General features: G+C 39.6%; 3 protein-coding genes across 7 annotated transcripts in view; all 3 read right to left on the bottom strand.

The window, feature by feature from the left end:
• The window catches only part of LOC104927453 (granulins), a 2,567-nt gene extending 360 nt beyond the window's left edge, over nucleotides 1–2,207 (bottom strand). Inside the window, exons 1-5 of one of the 2 annotated variants that reach the window (XM_010741536.3) lie at nucleotides 2,049–2,207; nucleotides 1,646–1,783; nucleotides 1,263–1,544; nucleotides 989–1,165; nucleotides 228–371 (exon numbers count right to left, since the gene is read on the bottom strand). In XM_010741536.3, coding sequence (XP_010739838.2) covers nucleotides 228–371; nucleotides 989–1,165; nucleotides 1,263–1,544; nucleotides 1,646–1,783 — 741 coding nt within the window. In that variant the 5' untranslated portion in view covers nucleotides 2,049–2,207. Of the gene's footprint in view, nucleotides 1–227; nucleotides 375–988; nucleotides 1,166–1,262; nucleotides 1,545–1,645; nucleotides 1,784–2,048 lie in introns of both variants that reach the window. The other variant, XM_010741535.3, reaches the window with a different exon arrangement.
• Nucleotides 2,208–2,793: 586 nt separating this feature from the next.
• fam133b (family with sequence similarity 133 member B) lies at nucleotides 2,794–10,250 on the bottom strand. Of its 3 annotated transcripts, none has more exons than XM_019262682.2 (11): nucleotides 10,078–10,250; nucleotides 8,283–8,380; nucleotides 6,771–6,849; nucleotides 6,502–6,621; nucleotides 6,378–6,413; nucleotides 6,106–6,177; nucleotides 5,646–5,744; nucleotides 5,445–5,486; nucleotides 5,210–5,299; nucleotides 3,640–3,690; nucleotides 2,794–3,546 (listed from the first exon to the last, which is right to left on the bottom strand). In XM_019262682.2, the coding sequence occupies exons 1-11, from the start codon at nucleotides 10,099–10,101 to the stop codon at nucleotides 3,451–3,453; spliced, it is 807 nt and encodes a 268-aa protein (XP_019118227.1). In that variant the 5' UTR covers nucleotides 10,102–10,250; the 3' UTR covers nucleotides 2,794–3,450. The 3 variants fall into 3 exon arrangements, with proteins under 3 accessions (XP_019118227.1, XP_019118226.1, XP_027142018.1); XM_019262681.2 differs by having other exon boundaries at nucleotides 5,207–5,299; nucleotides 10,078–10,248; XM_027286217.1 differs by having other exon boundaries at nucleotides 5,207–5,299; nucleotides 5,445–5,483; nucleotides 10,078–10,245.
• A 1,180-nt stretch (nucleotides 10,251–11,430) lies between these two features.
• cdk6 (cyclin dependent kinase 6) overlaps nucleotides 11,431–18,266 on the bottom strand; it is a 32,945-nt gene continuing 26,109 nt past the window's right edge. For both annotated transcript variants that reach the window (XM_010741539.3, XM_019262686.2), the window contains exons 6-8: nucleotides 15,485–15,535; nucleotides 15,005–15,140; nucleotides 11,431–14,907 (exon numbers count right to left, since the gene is read on the bottom strand). In XM_010741539.3, the coding sequence (XP_010739841.1) occupies nucleotides 14,755–14,907; nucleotides 15,005–15,140; nucleotides 15,485–15,535 (340 nt within the window). In that variant the 3' untranslated portion in view covers nucleotides 11,431–14,754. The remainder of the gene's footprint in view (nucleotides 14,908–15,004; nucleotides 15,141–15,484; nucleotides 15,536–18,266) is intronic.

Here is an 18,266-nt window from a genome sequence, read left to right as displayed (position 1 = left end):
AACATAAGCAGGTTCATTCAATTCTTTCAAACCTATCTCACTGGCATCAGTTTGTATCATTTATGACATGATATGATATGATTACAGACACATTTTCAAATAATTTCACTGTTCTGTAAATTAAACTCTATATTCTGGTTTTCTAAGCACTTTTACCAAAGTGTTTTATTTCAAATCATTGCTCCATAATTTCATGACAGCTTTAATATTGAATGCACAATCCTTACCAGTCGGTAGGGACAGCAGCTCCACTGGCCACCCGACCCTTTGCAGCAGGTTTTCCCTTGTGGGCAGAAAAACCTGGAATCACAGCGAATGACTCCAACCTCATGGGTGCCGCTACTAGCTTCTGTTAGAGCTGTCAGTGATGTCTGCTAAAGGTAAACACAAAATGATCATTACACACTGGTTATGATCTAAATATTTAATCAGAAATATATATTTGTCTATATATCCTCCATGTTTTTAAACCCCCTGAAAACCTGGTCTATTATTTCGCTACAACAAAATATACAAAACAAACTAAGCAACGATCAAATAAAACCTGCAATGGCAGAAAACATTGTGAACTCAATCACCTTAACTCATCTTTTAAGTTGGCTGATGTGCAAAAAATCTGCCAGTTTATACATCCAGCAGACACAGAGCAACATTAGCAATACTCACTCTACTTTTAGCTTTGTTTTTGGACTCCAGTTGTGATACATAATTCTCTGTATGATTGTTATAACAAGTGAACCTCTTTGTTAATATAAAAATAAATTGATTACATCTCTTTTAAATCAAGAGGGTGAACATTGTAGGGTTTCGAGTTTTCTTTATGAAGATATGAAAATGCAGCTAATCTGCCTCACCAGGACTTTTAGGTGTGGTTTAATTGGAGTTGACCAAAAGTATTGTGTTTTCACATATTTTACACTTATTATTAAAAGAGCTAACTGAGAAAGTATATACACCACTTATAGAAAGAAACTGTGATGTGTCCTACCTCTTTCAAGCTGCTTTGTTCCTTTGGTGTTGAAAGGAGAGCAGCAGGAACTGAAGACAGGGCTTGTTTGGGAGTGAAAGGATATCTCAGGCCTTGCTGCCTCACACAGTGGGTATAAGTGTGGTCACAGTCGTAGCCCCATGGACAACAGTGGTAGCCATCCAGACAACACCTACCCTGCAAGGCAACAAACACCAATACACTTCAAGGTTAAAAAATGAGTAGACTCAGGAAAGAACAAGAAGTTCATGTGTCAATACGTAGGTCAACTCACAGGAGAGTACCCGCAACAGAACCAGCCACCTTTTGGGTGTCTGCAGCAGGTAGTGCCATCGGGACAGACGTAATAGTTGTCACAGTGGACTACACCGACTGAACCCTTTTGTTGTTCTGGGATGTGACTGTTTTCAAGAGGGGTGAATGGTTTCTCTGCAGCCTCCTTCTTCACCATGGGTGTGTTCAGCCACGGCTGGTTTGCTTTATCACACATCAGGGTGGCCAGGTTACATGTAAACCCTGAAGGGCAGCAGTGGGCCAGGTCAAGGCAGCAAACAGCCTAAAAACGCATAAATACACACACTGATTACATATATTTCCACCAGTCATCCAGACCAAAATGTTAATCTTAATAACTGCATGTGTTCAGACTTGTCTTACTTTTGGATATGGACAGCAGGCATATCCATGTTCAGTCTTACAGCAGGTGGTCGAATCAGAACAGGTACTTCCATCCGGACATGTGATGGAGCAGGACGCAATCCCCCACACAAACAAGCACAGGCTTACCCTGAACATCTGAAGAAAATAGTGTTAATATGGAACTTATAGTTAAACATGACAAGAATCTTGAAAAACAGGTTTGTGAATTGTATGTGAAACTTTGTTTCGTGGGGTTGAAAGTTTCAGTTTCATTTCAGCTTCTTTCTCAGCTTCACTCAAAATAACCGCACTGAACTGTAATAATAAATAGAAGTGACTTTTATTAATAAAGCGTTATACCTACAATTAGGTCTTTAAGTAAATTATCTGATACAGATTCAAATTCAAATATCTGACTTACCTTTTGTAAGTGAAGTGATTCAACAGCTTTGTGCAACGCGCCTCACACTTCCTCTAACTTAACCACAGCACAATGCTATTTATACAGGAGATTAGATCCTCCCACAGGAACCGACTGTGTATCACACCCCTTTGTCCTGTGACTGTCAGATTGACAGTGGTTCAGGAACTAGTTCAGGCGCATACTTTAAAAAAAATGAGGGATTGAGTAATCATCGTTTGCTGAGAGAGATAAAACCTCAGAGACTTTATGAGCTAACCTTTGATTCCATATTGTCTCGATCACAAGATCTGCCTGTAAAGCAAAATTTAAAAGTACTCAATTTATATATTTATTATGTTTTCGTACTACAGTACTACTTTTACTTAAATGATCCAAGTAATTTAAACAGTTCAGAGGGAAACACAATGGAATATGAAGTATTGTACAAGTGGCTTGGTTATCTCGTGGTTGACATCTTGGAGCAGACGTGGCTCCAGAGGTTGGCGGTTTGTTACTGTGCTTCTCAAATTTGCATGTCGAAGTAAAAGAGTGAAAAAGGAGGAAGAAGCACTTGGATATAAGTGGTGTTATATTCATGCAGTCCATTAATCATCAATTGTTGGAGTTCCACTGACCGATATTTAAGTTTTAGGGAAGCGAAAAAAAACAAAAAAACTGAAAGGGTTACTAAAAGTTAACCCAGCGGATGACTAAGTGAATCATACGCTTGTGATTTCAAATAAAGGAGTCACACAGCAGGGGCTATAACTAAGTAACAGCAATAAAAGGCTAAAACAATACTTTATTAATGAATTCCCATTGTTTGTACATTTACACTGCAGTGTAACAATTCAGACAATTATCCTTTGTATAAATTTCAACTGTGTAGCTCACATTTCATATCTTAAGTCCAACTTCAATATGAGGCTGGCGAGACATCGGGTGATCAGGTCTACATGCATGACACAGGCACTAGCATAACAGCCTCATCTAGCAACTAGAAATGCAAGATGTCAGGTTTGGAGTGGAGAGCGCGACTCCGAAGAGGGGCCAGCAAACTGAAGGTGAAAAGTAAGCGCTGGTCACACTTCCAAAATGAGGGGTTGAAAAAAAAAAAAAGATGTGGAATTCACTTCAGTCCTTTTGTTTTGAGTGTAACTCAAAGAACAATTAATGTCAAAAAACGTGGTGATAAAAGAAATAAGTTTTTAACGGTAGATATGTACCAGTAGTTGCCACTGAGAGGGATGCATGACTCCCTCAATTTCACTTTGCTCACAGAAGCCCATTACAAGTCTGTAGGTGTCTTGCTCAAGCATAATGACTGGAGCTGGATGGGACAAGTTTTTAGAAGTCAAGGGCAAAAACAACACTACTAGTGAACTGTCGGGAAGATGAGTGAACCGTAAAGCTACGGTTGCTAGTCGAGCTCCGAGTCTGACTGGGATGCCGCCTTCTTTTTCTTTTTTCTGCCATGTTTCTTGTGCTTCTTTTTCCTTTTCTTCTTGGATTTGTCCTGTGAACATAAAACATTTGATGTGTGACACTTTTAAATTAATTAAACGCCAATGCAGATTTTATATTTTAATAACTTACATAAATGACTTACTGTAATTTTCTCCCGTTCTTCACTACTTCTCTTTTTCTTCTTGGCTTCAGCCTATGGGAGAAAAAAAAAAGTGCAAATGAAACCACAGGAAGAGGGAAGTCGTATAACCAGTTCTATTAAATACCTTAAGCAACAATACTGTTTCACAACTAAAGAATTTCTGTAAACTGAAACAGCAATGGCAGTTGGCATATGTAATAACAAGTTCCTAAGGTCATCCGTTTCTGAGCCAAATTTTTCTAAACTGCAAAACTGGTTAGTTGTTGTGCTCCATTTTGCTCCAAATGCCAATGATACACTTTGTTGTTAATAATGTTGGCCACAAACAAATGACAAACAGTTTTTTTTTTTTACTGTTTTTTGTTAATATCAAATTTGTCTTGAAGAACAATCACAGCATTCTGACATTCATTACATCACAACCGTGAGTGTGATATTGCTTTTATACATTGCTCTATTTCATAATTTATATACAGTTTATCTTAATGGATCAAATTAACAAGATTGTCAACGTGACGTCTTTTGTCTTGTGTTTCTAGTGTTATGTGCTTGTACAGACACATAAGAAATTGTTGGAAGATTTCTTAAAGGGAGTTTGGTGTAATATTTCCCCGGACAGCGCAGGGAAAACATTAGAACAGCTGTAAAGTGGAGTGGTACATGTGAAAGCCCCAGTGCCACTGTGCTCTATATCAGCACTCGTGAAAACGACTCGTATACTTGCCCGTATGGCCATGGACTACACACTGATGCAATCATGTGCCATGAGGAGTTCTACATCAACTCGCAGTAATGGGGGTGCCACACTTTGGGACTTTTAAATAGAAACCTAATTAACTATTTTTTTATTTATAAGACCTCCTATGAAGTTTAGCAAGCAGAAGTCTTGTTGTACGTGAGTCTATGGCGAGAACTGAAACTTGATTTTTGTCAACTGTGTGCAAGACCTACAACTGTAGAATGGTGTAACAGTGACCTTGTGCTGAACCTGACGTTTTTCTGGGCAGAGACAGGAATTTACTGTTGTTTTTAATTCTGTTACTGATGATTTAAGTTTGGCTATGGATCCTCAGCCAAGCCAACCTCAAAGAACTAGTGTCAATCCCAAGTCCTAATAATGACGTCAGCTCTGATGTGTGTGCTTTCTGCTGCTGTGTGCAAGGCAAACTCGTTATAATTATTTGTATTCGTGAAACAAAAACAGCACAGAAAGAAAGCAGACTGTTGTGAATCTGAATAAACTGTCAACAGATGCTAAAAATGTATACTGGAACATTTTTATGACAGCAGAAAATAGAACAGGGGCACTTGCTGATACTTGAGGCAATTTACTTAATCCCAAATTTGAACAAAAAGAGGAAGAGAAAAGAGGAACAAAGGAGACAGTTATCAGAGGTGTGCTTGTGAGGATAAGTTCTGATTGAGTGCTTTATTTACAGCAAGTGAGACTACTGACAAACATGTCACTAAATAATATTTAACAGCTTAAAGTGGCGATAAACATCACCCACGATTGTCCTTTTGGCAGGTTATTACCCATCTACAACCATCTAAGAACAATACTTACTACCTCCTCCCCCTCAGAGTCCACAGAGGACTCTGAAGACGAGTCTTTATAACTCCGCTCGGCCTTCCTTTTTCTTTTACGGCTCTTGTCATCCTGACAAACACAAGAATTACATCACGTTTTGTAACACCTGCACTCAAAAGGTGTAAAAAAAGAGCATCGCTTTACAGTTTAATACATCACACATCTGTGGAAACACATAAGATGAGCAAAAAGAATAGCTAACTGAGTAAGTTACCTTATCTTTGTCCCCTTCTTCCTTGATTCTTTTCTTTTTCTTCTTGGGGAGAAAAACATTTAGATTAAACTCTTGACATTTTAAACAACTTTTAAGTCATTGTAGGATAACTGTTTGTACATTTTCAACACCAGAACCTGACTCTACTGAAACAAATGAAGCCCACTGTGCTATTAAGAAAAAAAAGAAGAACAGAAAAACCTTGATTTCAGCATCAGATTCTTCCTCTGAGCTGTCTGATGCTCTCCTGGCCGATGACTTCTTTCTCTTCCGCTTCTTCTTCACGCTCTTCTTTTCATCCTGAACACACAAACAAGAAATGTTTAGAGCTGCATTATGGGAAACTATTAGTTGTCAAGTTGATCTGTAGCATTGCTAAGGGGCAACAGATCACAGTTTAAGGTGTATAAAGCACAATATATTTCTGATCCCACTATCACAAACACCCACTGCAACGTGCGAACGTATTCCTTGTATTGACCTATGACAGAGGATCACAACAGCTGCCAGCAGTTATAATCAATCAATGCTGTGCGTCATCGAGCAGAGCAGCTTTGGATCCTTGTCTCCATTTCAGACGCACTCTGCTTCTAAATTGCAAACTAAATTTTCTTCATCTTGATCTAGCATCACATTAACATTAAAGTCTGTAATGTCTTACCTCATCTTCAGATTCTGAGGAGGAGCTGCTAGAGGAATCAGAACTCGATGAGGAGGAGGAAGATGAAGAATGCTTGACCAAAACACAGTGAAAGCAGGGTTCATTAGACTTGAGGGTTATTCGCTTGTTTGCAAATAGGAACACATCAATAAGAGACCATCTCAGGAGACAGGCAGAGTGTGTGTGTGTGTGTGTGTGTGTGTGTGTGTGTGTGTGTGCGCGGCAGTACTGTGGCACAGCTGGCCATCAAAATACTGGAGGTCTCTCCTCACCCTGTTGGATTTCTTCTTTTCCTTCTTCTTCTTTTTCTAAACACAAATAAAAAAGCCAAAGTGAGCAGAGATGACATTAAAGAGTGAAATCATTCAAATGTCTCTTAAAGGAGATGCACCACACCTCTTTTTTCTCTTTCTTCTCCTCTTTTTCCTTCTCTGTTGTCTTTTTGTCTTTCTCTTTGTCCTTGTCGCTTCCACCCAACAGCTTCTCTCGGTTTTTCGCCAGTTCTCTCCTCCATTTCTGAAAACAACAGTACATCTTTATTTGTCTACTAGACTGCTAAAATGCAGCTACACCTTCATCCAAACATGAAGAATGATTAAACCGCAGAAAATGGACTGAAAATACTGTGAAAAAACTGGTGGTGAATCTTCATAATACAAACATACATCGTTCATTTTGTCCTCGAAGTCGGCCAAGGATCGAGAGCCCTTCTTCTTCTTCTCCAGCTGCTCCTTCAACTCCTCCCTGATGAAGAGACAATACATCAGCTGTAATGCACGAAACACACATCGACCCAAACTGATCAAAACGTACGTCACATGCAGCTCTTCATCTCACCAGCTGCTATATTACTCCTGCACAAAACTTATCCTCTGCTCAACAAGGAGTTACAGTAAACAGACACTACATGAATCAATCATTTTAAATATTGCTTCGAAAACACATTGCTCTTTACAAAGGGAACTGTCATAGGGGCAGAGGAGCGCAGCACACAGTGAATTCAAACTGCCCCCTTGTGGCTAAGATTGGAGTTGATTTCATTAAAGACTCATTTCGCAGTATTTTAGTGGATGTGAGATTTTACAAGATCAGATTTATTTGAGGTGCCAATTTAAAATACATCATCCATATCTTTTTAAATGAATCTGTATCTGTTCCAATTTTACTGGAAGATTTGTATTTTGTGTAATTATTATTATTATTATTATTATTATTACTTATTTATAATTAAAATAATATAATTATATTATATTGACAGCACTTTTTCTTTTTTGGGCAAGCAGATGTTTTGAATGTTTCATGGAAGGACCAATAAACATAAATCCACAAGTTAATGGAAGAGGCTGAGAGTTGACTCTGCATAATTTATAGCTGATGCATGGAGACAATGAGTAAAGCAACCCTGGGTTCACACACACCTATTAAGTTCCTGCAGTCATTGCTCTCTGTGCTCCAGACAGACAGCCAGCTCTCACTACAGTGCTGCCAAAACTGTTGTTGCAGCTACACTGACTCACATCCACTGGGTATAACACTGTTAAAAATGGAGTAGCATTAAATTTGAAGAAACCAATGTCACTCAAAGTCTCTACGTAGGAATACATTAATCTTTCACACTGAGCTGATGAGTGTTTTTACATTACATTCGGCTCTATGCCAAACAATCTAAAATAATGTGTCCATGACACACAAAGCAGACACAGATGTAGGTCAGAATGCAGAAAAAAAACATCTTGTCTGTCTTAAAAATAATCCTCTGTCCTGAAAGCATCCACAGTTTACTTAAATAAAGACTTTTGCACGCAACGAGGACAGCAGAACGTTGTGCAGTCAATTCCTTCTTTGTACCGTTTCTGAGACAACAAACATGCTTCAATTAATTTGACTTAATAATTAAAAGTCCATACAGCACAAGTGAAGCCTGAACCAATGAGCTGTGAGAGTGTCTTTATCTCTATTTGCACATAACCCCCACAGGACCCTGATCTAGAAAACTTCACATCCTCCTGGCACCGCCTTCATCTATCAGTGACACTGCACAACATGGATGCAAGATAATTACTCAGGAATAACAGAAGAGTGCAGCTGTGAGAAAAGAGGATGGCGTCTTCCAACAGACAAGGAGTAAATACTTATGTGTAAGGGTGGGCCAGAGAGGAGGTCTGCCCCCAACTCACCATGTCGGTCGAGGTCTGCTTAAATAATCCTGTATGGTTGGACCGGAGTTCTGTGCCGGTCCTCTGGCTCGTGCAGCAGCAATGGGGTTAATGTAAGCCTTGAACAGCAAACAGAGGAGGTGGTTATTGAAACACACAGAAAATATATAGAAAACTGAGATTGCACAGTTTGGTACACTGCATTATAGTTCTCCAGCCCCACATGCATCCTCCTAATAACCATAAAAATAATAAAAACACGTCTCTAAAAGCTTATTGCATATTTTCACTGTAACCTCACTGCAGATTTAATGCAGTGCCACTGTATAAGAATACAACAGTGATGGTAAGATCTATCTACTAAACCAGGGGTCTTCAACTAATTTTTGTCATAATAAGGGACAGGGTGCACAAAAGGAGTGTGGTGTGGGGTTTTTTTTTTTTTTTGTTGTGGGTGTTGGTTGGTGTGGGTGGTTTTTTTTTTTGTGGTTTGTGGGGGTGTGTTTTTTTTTTCCGGAGAAGGAGACTATAGATAGCGATATATAGATAATGATAGAGAACGATATAGATAGATATTCAGCGATACACATACCGAATACAGACATAATAAGACCCACACACACACACACACCAACCACAGCTAGCTAGGATAGATCTATACACACATACATACACACACACACACCCCACATAGAGATATTCATATATATATCTAGTATATACACAATTCTATTATATACTATATATATCTATATTATATATATTACCACAACACTATATATATACTATTACTAATACACACAACATATTAATATATATATATATATATATATATACACACACACACACACACATACATAATACATACATACATACATAATACATACCATCCACAAACACCACACTATAATATATATATATATTTATATATATATTATATATATAAAATAAATGATTCCATTGTGCATAAATTAGTTTTTTTTTAAATCATAAACGCATATGGGCTAAAAAAAAATCCAGTATATTATAGGTTGAAATAATAAGGTGAAATAAATAAGGTGAATAAAGTAGATATAAAAGTTATTGTTGTCATCATCACATCATTATTATTATTATTACTATTATTATTATCATCATCATCATCATCATCATCATCTTTGGCCAGGCTTAAAATGTGACATAAAAATAAATAAATAAATAAATAAATTACATGTGGGGGTCCAAGAGGTCCTTGGGCTGAAAAAGGTTAAAGACTCCTGGACTAAACTATCAAATAAATATACCAAGTGGTAACACCTGCAGATCCTATTCGCCACATTAAGAGAATAAATAAACAACAGAAAATATCTGCATCAGTGACAACATGGCTTCAGCAAACCGCTAACTTTAACCAAAAACACTGGGCTGACGATGAGTCGTTCAGTTATTATATATTAAACTAATAGTTTATTAGTTTATTGGGTTGTTGTCGGTGTTTGAGATTTAATGAGAAAAACACAAACACTGCGCAAATGTTAGGAGCTAAAATTAGCTTTGCGCTAACACTCGTCTTTTGACGTTAGCCACGACACGTCGAGGCGTTTATCCAAGAAAATGCCACAATTAAATTAAAACTTATTTTCACTTATAATTTTCCTGCGATACGTTTACGTGGCTCCTGTTTAGGTCTGACACCAGCATACCTGACGTATAAATATTTATATTAGCGAGCCAAGGCTAGTCGCTGCGCTAACGCTAAGCTCTGCTCAGGTTCAGCACCAAACAAACAAAATGTCACCGTGTGATAGTTTCACACAGTTTGTGCAGCACGACTCACCACTCGATTGTCTCTCTTGCCCATGTCGAGTCAGCAATGGGGAGGGTGGAAAAATCCAGCAGAGAGAACAACCATTAGTGTTACCTAGCTAGCATTGACCTAGCCGCATCAGACTTTGTTAAAAAATGAGCTGACTCTTCTTCTCGGTGTTTTTTTTTTTTAGCACACAGCTGAGCGGCGCAACACCGCCACCAAGTGCTGGAGTGTGTGCATGGGGACTAACAATACCAAAAACTATCACATGCTCTCGATCAGATCTGTTCTTCCCAGGTAATATAATATAAAAATATAATGTTCCTGAACGTCTTTTGCAAAAAAAAAAAAAAATCACACATTCACTCAGCCCACTGTTGTTGTTGTATCTGCTTAATTACACCCTTCATTCCTTGTTTTAAGCATGAACTGTAAATAACTGTTATTATCCACGATATTTTGGGGCTTCTTTATATGTAGGTTTTTGTTTTATGTAATTCATTTCCACTGATTTAAAAAAAAAAAAAAAAAAAAAAAGTGCTAGTATCCAGGCAGTAGCTCAGTCCATAGGGACTTGGCTTGGGAACCGGAGGGTGGCCAGTTCAAGTCCCACATGGACAAAAAATATGGAAGGTGGACTGGTAGCTGGAGAGATGCCAGTTCACCTCCTGGGCACTGCCGAGGTGCCCTTGAGCAAGGCACCGATCCCCCACAACCGCTCGCTGCCCATCACTCCACCATCTCTCTCATATTTGCATGTCTATGAGCCCTTGTACCTTGTACTGCATGTGTGTGTCTGGGTTAAAATGCATGTCAAAATAAAATAGAATGAAAAAAGAATTTCCCCATTGAGGGATTAATAAAATAAAGTATATCTTCTTCTAAATATCACACTTCCAAGTCCCATGATTTGACTTCTGTGATGCCATTAAAATATCTGGTCTCCTTGTTTAATGGCTGTATCTCAAACTGTTAACACTATCCGTATTTTGTGTACAACCCTTATGCTATGGCTCTCAAATTGGCAGTCACAGTGAAAAATAACAATAAAACAATTTAAATGATGCAGGTGTTACCAATGATACTAATGAAGGTTTAGTTCCATGCACCACAGCAGCACCCTGACTCTGTTTGACCTGAATGGAACCAACCCTTAATTAGTATCATTGCCAACACTGGTGTTTACCTACTGTTTTGTCAAAATGGCTGCTGTGAAAAACGTCTATTGTTTGCATCATTTAAGTTATCATGTTTCACTATAAATGAATATCATGTAATAGAATGAATGGCATATTGTTCATTAAATATGCTGTAGCATTAGAAGAAAAACTTATTTCAAAAACTGATACCAACACGTTCATAAACCAGTCCAAAACAACATTCACAAAAAAAGCTGCTTTTTATTCAACTGGTGCAACACAATAATAAGACACCAATGCCAGCATTCATACATACGTATAATGCCATGATTGTGTTTTTTTTTCTAGTCTCCATAACCATATGCTAAAAACAAATGTGACACAGGAACATATGTGTACTTTGAGTTATATGATGGACCAAGCTACGTTGGTTTCAAGAACAGCTAAACTTCTAAAAGCTCAACAGTGGAAATTTAGTTTTGTGTTATGAGATTGAAATGTTTTTACAAACTGGATAACTCATGAGCAAAGCATACAGTGATTGTATCAAGTGTAATGAGACTGAGCAGTCATTGTTTTAATTGTAAACTTCTAGATCTAAAGTATTTGGAGCTTTCATTGCATTGTATGCACCACTGACACCAGATATGACTCGTTATCAAATAGAAAATTCACACAGTGCTTAGTCGAGTAATTGTACATGGATCTACATTGTGTTCGCCATCTAGCAATTATAAGTTGCTGGCAAAAACAGTTCATACAGGCAGTTATCTTCAGACAGTAATGACTACAGTAACATATTTGATAAATAGGACAGTAGACTAGGATCAATGACACGATCGTGGAACAGCTTGAAAGAAAACCTGAAGGAGTTGCGATGTGGTCAGTTAGTAGCCCAGGGATGTGCAAACTGTGTCCGAAAGGTTCGGACGTCCATAACAAGAACCTGAGAAAGTCAGAGAGTGTGTCTGTGTGTGTGTGCTAGCAGCACTACCTGTTAAGGAAACGTAAACCAGTGTTAAAATATGTTACTGTTCTGCAAGAACTACGGCATACAAAAATACAACTCTGCATAACTTGCTTTTTCCTTGCTTTTAAAAACGGGACTCGGAAAAAAAAAAAAAAACAGGGACAAGACTGTAAAATAAAGCCAAGACTGTACACAACATATTTGTGCATTATTTCATTATCAAAAAACCACTGTAAAAATTCTTAGTCACTCTCAATCCAAAGCATTTTGAAATTCAACAAGCACCCACAGAGCCCACCCAACATTTCAACAGACAAAAGTCTTGCCATACAACATTCCACTGACCCTCGCTAACTCTACACATCTATCCATTTTTATGACATATCTATGAGCTGACGATGCACGTATCAAAAGTTACAATCGTTACAGCTTGTACTTAGCACTCTATACTGTACAGTACCAATGCCTATCCTTTATACATTCCTTACATTGTCAAACTATTCTTACACAAATTCTATAATTATCTAGAGTCGGTGTAATTGGTGTAAGAATATTGTATGCCCCAGCATCTTTAAAAAAAAAAAAAAAAAAAAAAAAAATCAAGTAACAACTTGATGAAAACAAGCATATAAGACTTGTCAATAAAATTAAAATTAAATACAGAATATTGGCGACACTATTCTGTGCCAAATGTATTCATGTTGAATAGTGCTGGTGGGTCTTTCTCCACCTATTGCAAGCCTGTGCATTACTGTATCATTCGGATAGTAAATAATAATTGTATTTTATAATGATAAAAGCCCATGATGGCAGACTAGAAGCAAGTCATAAACACCAAGTGAGTGGCAGGAACATTTCTATAAGGTTCTTTCATCATTGTCTCAGCACTGGTATCAGCCCATTATGATGAGTTTCCTTGAAGAGTGCATAAACCATTAGAAGCCCGCTACTGGTTTGCAGTTACTCAGGACATCCTCAAGGTGGCAGTAATATAATACATGAAGAACTGGAATGATAAGTCACGACATGGCAGTGAGTGGCTGGCTTGTGATGCCTAATAACGTTTTCAATAAGTAGGTGTGTACATGAGCGTGCTAAATGTCAGTGGTAGTGCACACGCTAAATGTTGCGTACGTATCTGGGAGTGTGCTTGTACTGTATATCTGCTCACTGCGCACACACACCCACAGTACGCGTAAAAGGCAGATGAGGTCCATGCTGTCCACACCAAGGCTCCTGTACAGTCCCCCCCTCAAGTCAAGAGGGCTCCTGTGAGGCTTAACGCTGGTCCTAAAGAGGCCTCTGCTCCATGGCCTCTACTGTCCGTATGCCCACTACTACTACCAGTCAATCTTGAGATGCAAGTCTCTTTTGCATTGTTAACAGTCAATCATCAACATTTAACAACCTAAAAGCAGCAATTACAATCCATAAGTTCATGGAAGGAGGATAGCTTTTGTGCATTTTTCAGGGGGTGAGAGCGCTGGCGTCGTCTTTCTTGACACCACATTAACTCTCGCTTTAGGAGTATTTTCCTGGAGCTTTGTACATTGACTATAAAAGTATTTGCCCCCTTGGTAGAGTTCATGTTTTGTTTTATGTACAGAATCACAATTGATTAAGCTTTTTTGACACTGATTTTCAGACAAATGACCGTTTAAAGTCAAAGAAATTAAAACAAATCTCTAGAAATCGATCTTAATTAAGTATTAACCCTCTTTACTATGACACTTTGTTTAGCACTGGTACAGTTGAATAATAGCTAGAATGGTGAAGTTGTAATCAAGATTTCAGATCATGATGTTAGCTAAACTCACAGGCAGTATAAACTACACTATGAACAAATTAACCAGTGCAAAGATAGCAGTACTGAAGTGCCACATTGCGGAAGGCCACAATGGGGTCTGAAGGAGGTTCAAGGTTCCCCAACTGTGCCTACAAGCAACTGCTGCTTGGGTACATTTCTAGCTTCATGGCCAACTGGCAAAGACAAAGCGACTGTTGAAAAAAAAAAAAAAAAATCTCATGACATTCAGCTTGCATCTGCTCAGAGGCATGTGGGAGTGAATGAAGGCTCCGTGGTCAGATCACACCGAAAAGAAAAATTAAGCTTTTTGACCCAACAAAACTAAATGCTATGCAAAGCCCGGTGATGGTAGCATGTCGCATGTCTTTGCTAAGCAGGAGAGCTTGTGAAGGTAGAAGGTAAAATAAATGTGGAAAAATTCCAAGACGATGTTATTTGGCCACTTCCAGATCTAAATCCAATCAAGAATTTGTGCCGGAATTTCAAAAATGCTGTTGAATCACGCTCAAAAATGAATGAGAAGATTTGCATGATTAAAATGTGCAGATAGACTCAAGGCTATTAAATGTTGGTCAATACTATACTTGTACTTAAGTTGCATTGATTTCTACAGATTTATTTTCACTTTGACATTTAAGATTTATCTGTACATCAGTGTCAAAAAAGGTTAATTAATGTTCTCTGATTTAACGCTGTAAAAACAATAAAACATGAATAACACCAAGGTGGGGTATGCAGAATACTCTTTATAGACACTGTATGGCATGATTAAGGGTGAAGGAGGACGGTCAGGCAGTCCTCTCCTCCATAGTGGGCTTGTTGCTGGGGATGGGCTGGGCCGCGTACACGCTTCTACTGTGGCTGTCCACACTTTGAAAATAGGTGTGGCTCAGCGCGGCAAAGGCCGATATCCTCCTGGAGGGGTTGAAGGCGAGGAATTGCTGCAAGGGAGAAAGAGAGGATGAGATGAACAAATCGATAAAATAGATAAAAAGGATGGCATGAAGAATTGGGACTGGTTTGGACAGTACTACCCACCATTAAGAGGGCCCGTCCCTGCTCGTCCATGTCTGGAACCAAGTTCTCTATTGGCTTAGGGGGCCGGGGGGTGAAGGCACTCTGTGGTAGGGCCACTTCTTGGGGCCAGTCTTCTGCTGAAGGTACCCCGACAACACTTTGGGAGGATAATAGTCATTAGTGCCTTCGTCATCAGCAACAGGCAGCATTCACTGTCTCTAAAGTTAAAGACTTTGCTAAAATTCTCTAAGGGTTGCCGTATAACCTAATCTGTGAGCTTCTCCATTAATTACAAAAAGTATACACACAGCAGATTTAAGTTCACAAACTTTAACTGGACTAGACTTTTGACTGGCTGACAGTCCAATAAAGTTTTGTACATTTTAATCTCATGTCCGAATACGCTCCATTTTCCCAGTTTGTACATTCATTCTCAAGAAAATATAACATATAAGACTTCAGAAGCTGTAATGGAAAGGAAACACAACCAGTAATACTTACTCAAAAATCTTTCCCAGCTGATCAACATCTGAGCTTCCTCGAAATAGCGGTCTGGTAAAAGTAAAATAAACACAGTTTAGTTCGACTGCGGCTTTTTAAACATTTACACGAGTCTTCATATATAGTGCTGCATACATGTAGAAAAAGGTTAGAATGCATTTTTGGTTTAAACTGTAAAGCTTTAGTTATGTATTGACCAACTTCAGATAGAGTGCCCTGTGCCATGGTACGCTGCAGACGAACGGGCCTAAGATATAAGCTGTTGGCTCAAGGCAAAGAGGAATGTGTGACTCTAATGTGAGCGTTTGATGTAGCCACACACTCGCAGCTCCATCTCATGTTGTCAGGTTTGTGAACCAGTGTTGGTAGTACCACTGAAGGGGGGAGGGAGGGATGAAAGGAGGGAGGAGAGCGGTAGCAGGGCTGCTTGTGGTTCTTGTGGCTTTGGGCCGTCTTTGGATGCCCGTGGGCGGCCATGCCTGCCCTGGCACCCACACAAATTCCAGTAGTCATCATCAGCACAAGCCTGTCGGTCGCCGCACGGGACAGAAAAAGCCTATTTATCCCTTATGTGTGTGTGTGTGTGTGTGTGTGTGTGTGTGTGTGTGTGTGTGTGTGTGTGTGTGTGTGTCTGCTTTTGCTCGCTCGCTCTCTCTCTCTCTCTGTGAAAGTGTGAAGGAAAGTGGGAGGGAGAGGCGTGTGAAAGAAAAGCTGGATTATTCTAACAGAGAAAGAGGTATGGGAACTAGACCTTCCTGCTGAAGTTCCTCTGAAAGGAAATGAGGAGGCGTTGCTGTCCAAGAGAGGACTTTCTCTTCAAAATGTGTTACTTCCAAAACGTATAGGGTGAGAGAAGGACTGTTTCTTATAGGCCCGCTTGTCTAAGATGATCAGTCACCAGCAGGTGTCAATATAATGCAGGATATTGTCACATAGGTGTGCTCGTATACATGCATGTATACATTCTGTATCCAGGCCTCAATACAGCCCCACTTAATTGAAGTCAACAGACTGGCTAGCCACCATGTGCTCCCTGTGTTTTCCCACTTGCAGGAAGTTTTGCATAGCTTAACACCCACACTTTCCTACAGACTCAGACACTGGGAAATTAGTCACACAGGGGTATTTTGCACATTTTTACAGTGACAGCAAGCTCTCATGCTAGCTGTCACATGCTTTAGTTCGGAAGTGAACTGGAGAGACACAGTTTGTTTCAATTATTCTGAGCTGGCATCCTTATCTAATGGATGACTCTGCGTTAAACACCCGTCTTTGAAAGAGGATCATATAGCAAGTCTTTTCCCGGTAAAGAACTGCAGTAAGACTGGAGAGCCATTTAAAAATCAGACCAAACCAGTTCTGAATGTTGCAAAAGAAAAAAAAAAAAAAAAGAATTCACCTACAGCAAAGTCATCGTGCCAAAACAAGTAGGGCTGATAATTCCAAGAGGTCCATTTTTAAACCTGAAGTGGTTTGTTGGTTTGTTGGAGGGGGATAACTGGATTCACATCGAGCTGGCCACTGGCATGCACACACGGTCAACAGTCGAGTGCAAATGCACACTTGGACACACTCAAGCAAATACACACATAAGGGTGTACACAAATGCACGCACGCGCATTTGCCCACTCTGGGATTTAGATGTGCACGTACATTATGCACGCACGCACACACAAACAAACGAGTGGCAGTGAAAAGAGGACTGAGACTGGGTTGGGACAGGCAGCTGAGTCATGCTTCCTTTAGTGCCAACACGGCTCCGTGTCCCTCATTCCACTGAGACAACCTCTGGAATGTGTGTGTGCATGTTTGCACGTGAGAGCGTCAATCTGTCTGGGTGGGAAACAGACACAGAGAGAGAGATGTGAGTGTGGCTTCTTCGTGTGTTTAAGCCTTAAACTGTGTGGACATGCAAACCTGCGCCGAGCTTTCTACATGTACTTTACATCCGAGTGTGTGAAGCGCAAACACACACGTGCCCGCAAGTTTTTGCGGATTTATCAATCGGAGCTCCAAACTGTGAGAAAGTCAACATGGATGTGGGGCCTCTCCCGTTTCATTAACACAACACGTTCAACCTTTTCGATTGGAGAAATGTCAACAAGCGAGCTCTCCCTCTCCCCCCTCCGCCCCATTCACTCAAACCATGACTCACCTCGACACTATCCAAGCCATGCAGATGCAGACTTGCATGATATTTGCTCAAATTCCTTTGAGTTCCCAACTATTTTTGCCACAGTAGATGTTTGAGGGGGGGGGGGGGGGGGGGGGCTTTGAAGTTTCATAACTCTTTTGAGGTTGAATTTGCACTTTTCTGACCTGCAACATAAGGCCACTGGATGAGCCGGGGTCGTCACAGCTCAGTGGGGGCTTCTACTAACACTAATTTGCAAGGTCATGTCTTCGGATTGCAAAATCAAGAATAATTCAATTAACAAAAAATGAAAGCAGGGAATCATTTGAGCATGAACCAGGAAATGTTTGACAATTTTACAAGACTGAGTTGAATTTATGTCGAGAGACTAAAACAGATCAATCGTGTGATTGTGCAAACTAAACTTCTTAGCGGAGGTTCTTCCAGAAAAGCGCATTCAAATTTACTGACTCTCTCTCAAAAGGCAATTAAACCACCACTGGGGATGTCTGGCTCGTTGTACCCGAGCTGTCAACGATTATAATCTCCAATTGAACAAAACTGCAAACCAATAAACAGTGTTTTCTCGTCTTCTCTTGTTCGGCACTTTCCCCACAATCACGCCGCTTTCTCTTGCCTTCTTTCACT

This window comes from Larimichthys crocea, chromosome XIII, assembly GCF_000972845.2.
Source record: "Larimichthys crocea isolate SSNF chromosome XIII, L_crocea_2.0, whole genome shotgun sequence".
NCBI classification, from domain to species: Eukaryota; Metazoa; Chordata; class Actinopteri; family Sciaenidae; genus Larimichthys; species Larimichthys crocea.
The sequence above is the reverse complement of the archived record's forward strand: the minus strand, read 5'-3'. Positions and strand labels throughout refer to the sequence as shown.

Excerpts from the sequence above, each read along its gene's own strand:
- fam133b (XM_019262681.2), bottom strand. The coding sequence starts at position 10,101 with ATGGGCAAGAGAGACAATCGAGTG. Across the intron at positions 5,487-5,645 it reads AATCTGATGCTGAAATCAAG|AAGAAAAAGAAAAGAATCAA; the intron begins GTTTTTCTGTTC and ends TTTCTCCCCAAG. Across the intron at positions 3,547-3,639 it reads AAGAACGGGAGAAAATTACA|GACAAATCCAAGAAGAAAAG; the intron begins GTAAGTCATTTA and ends TTATGTTCACAG.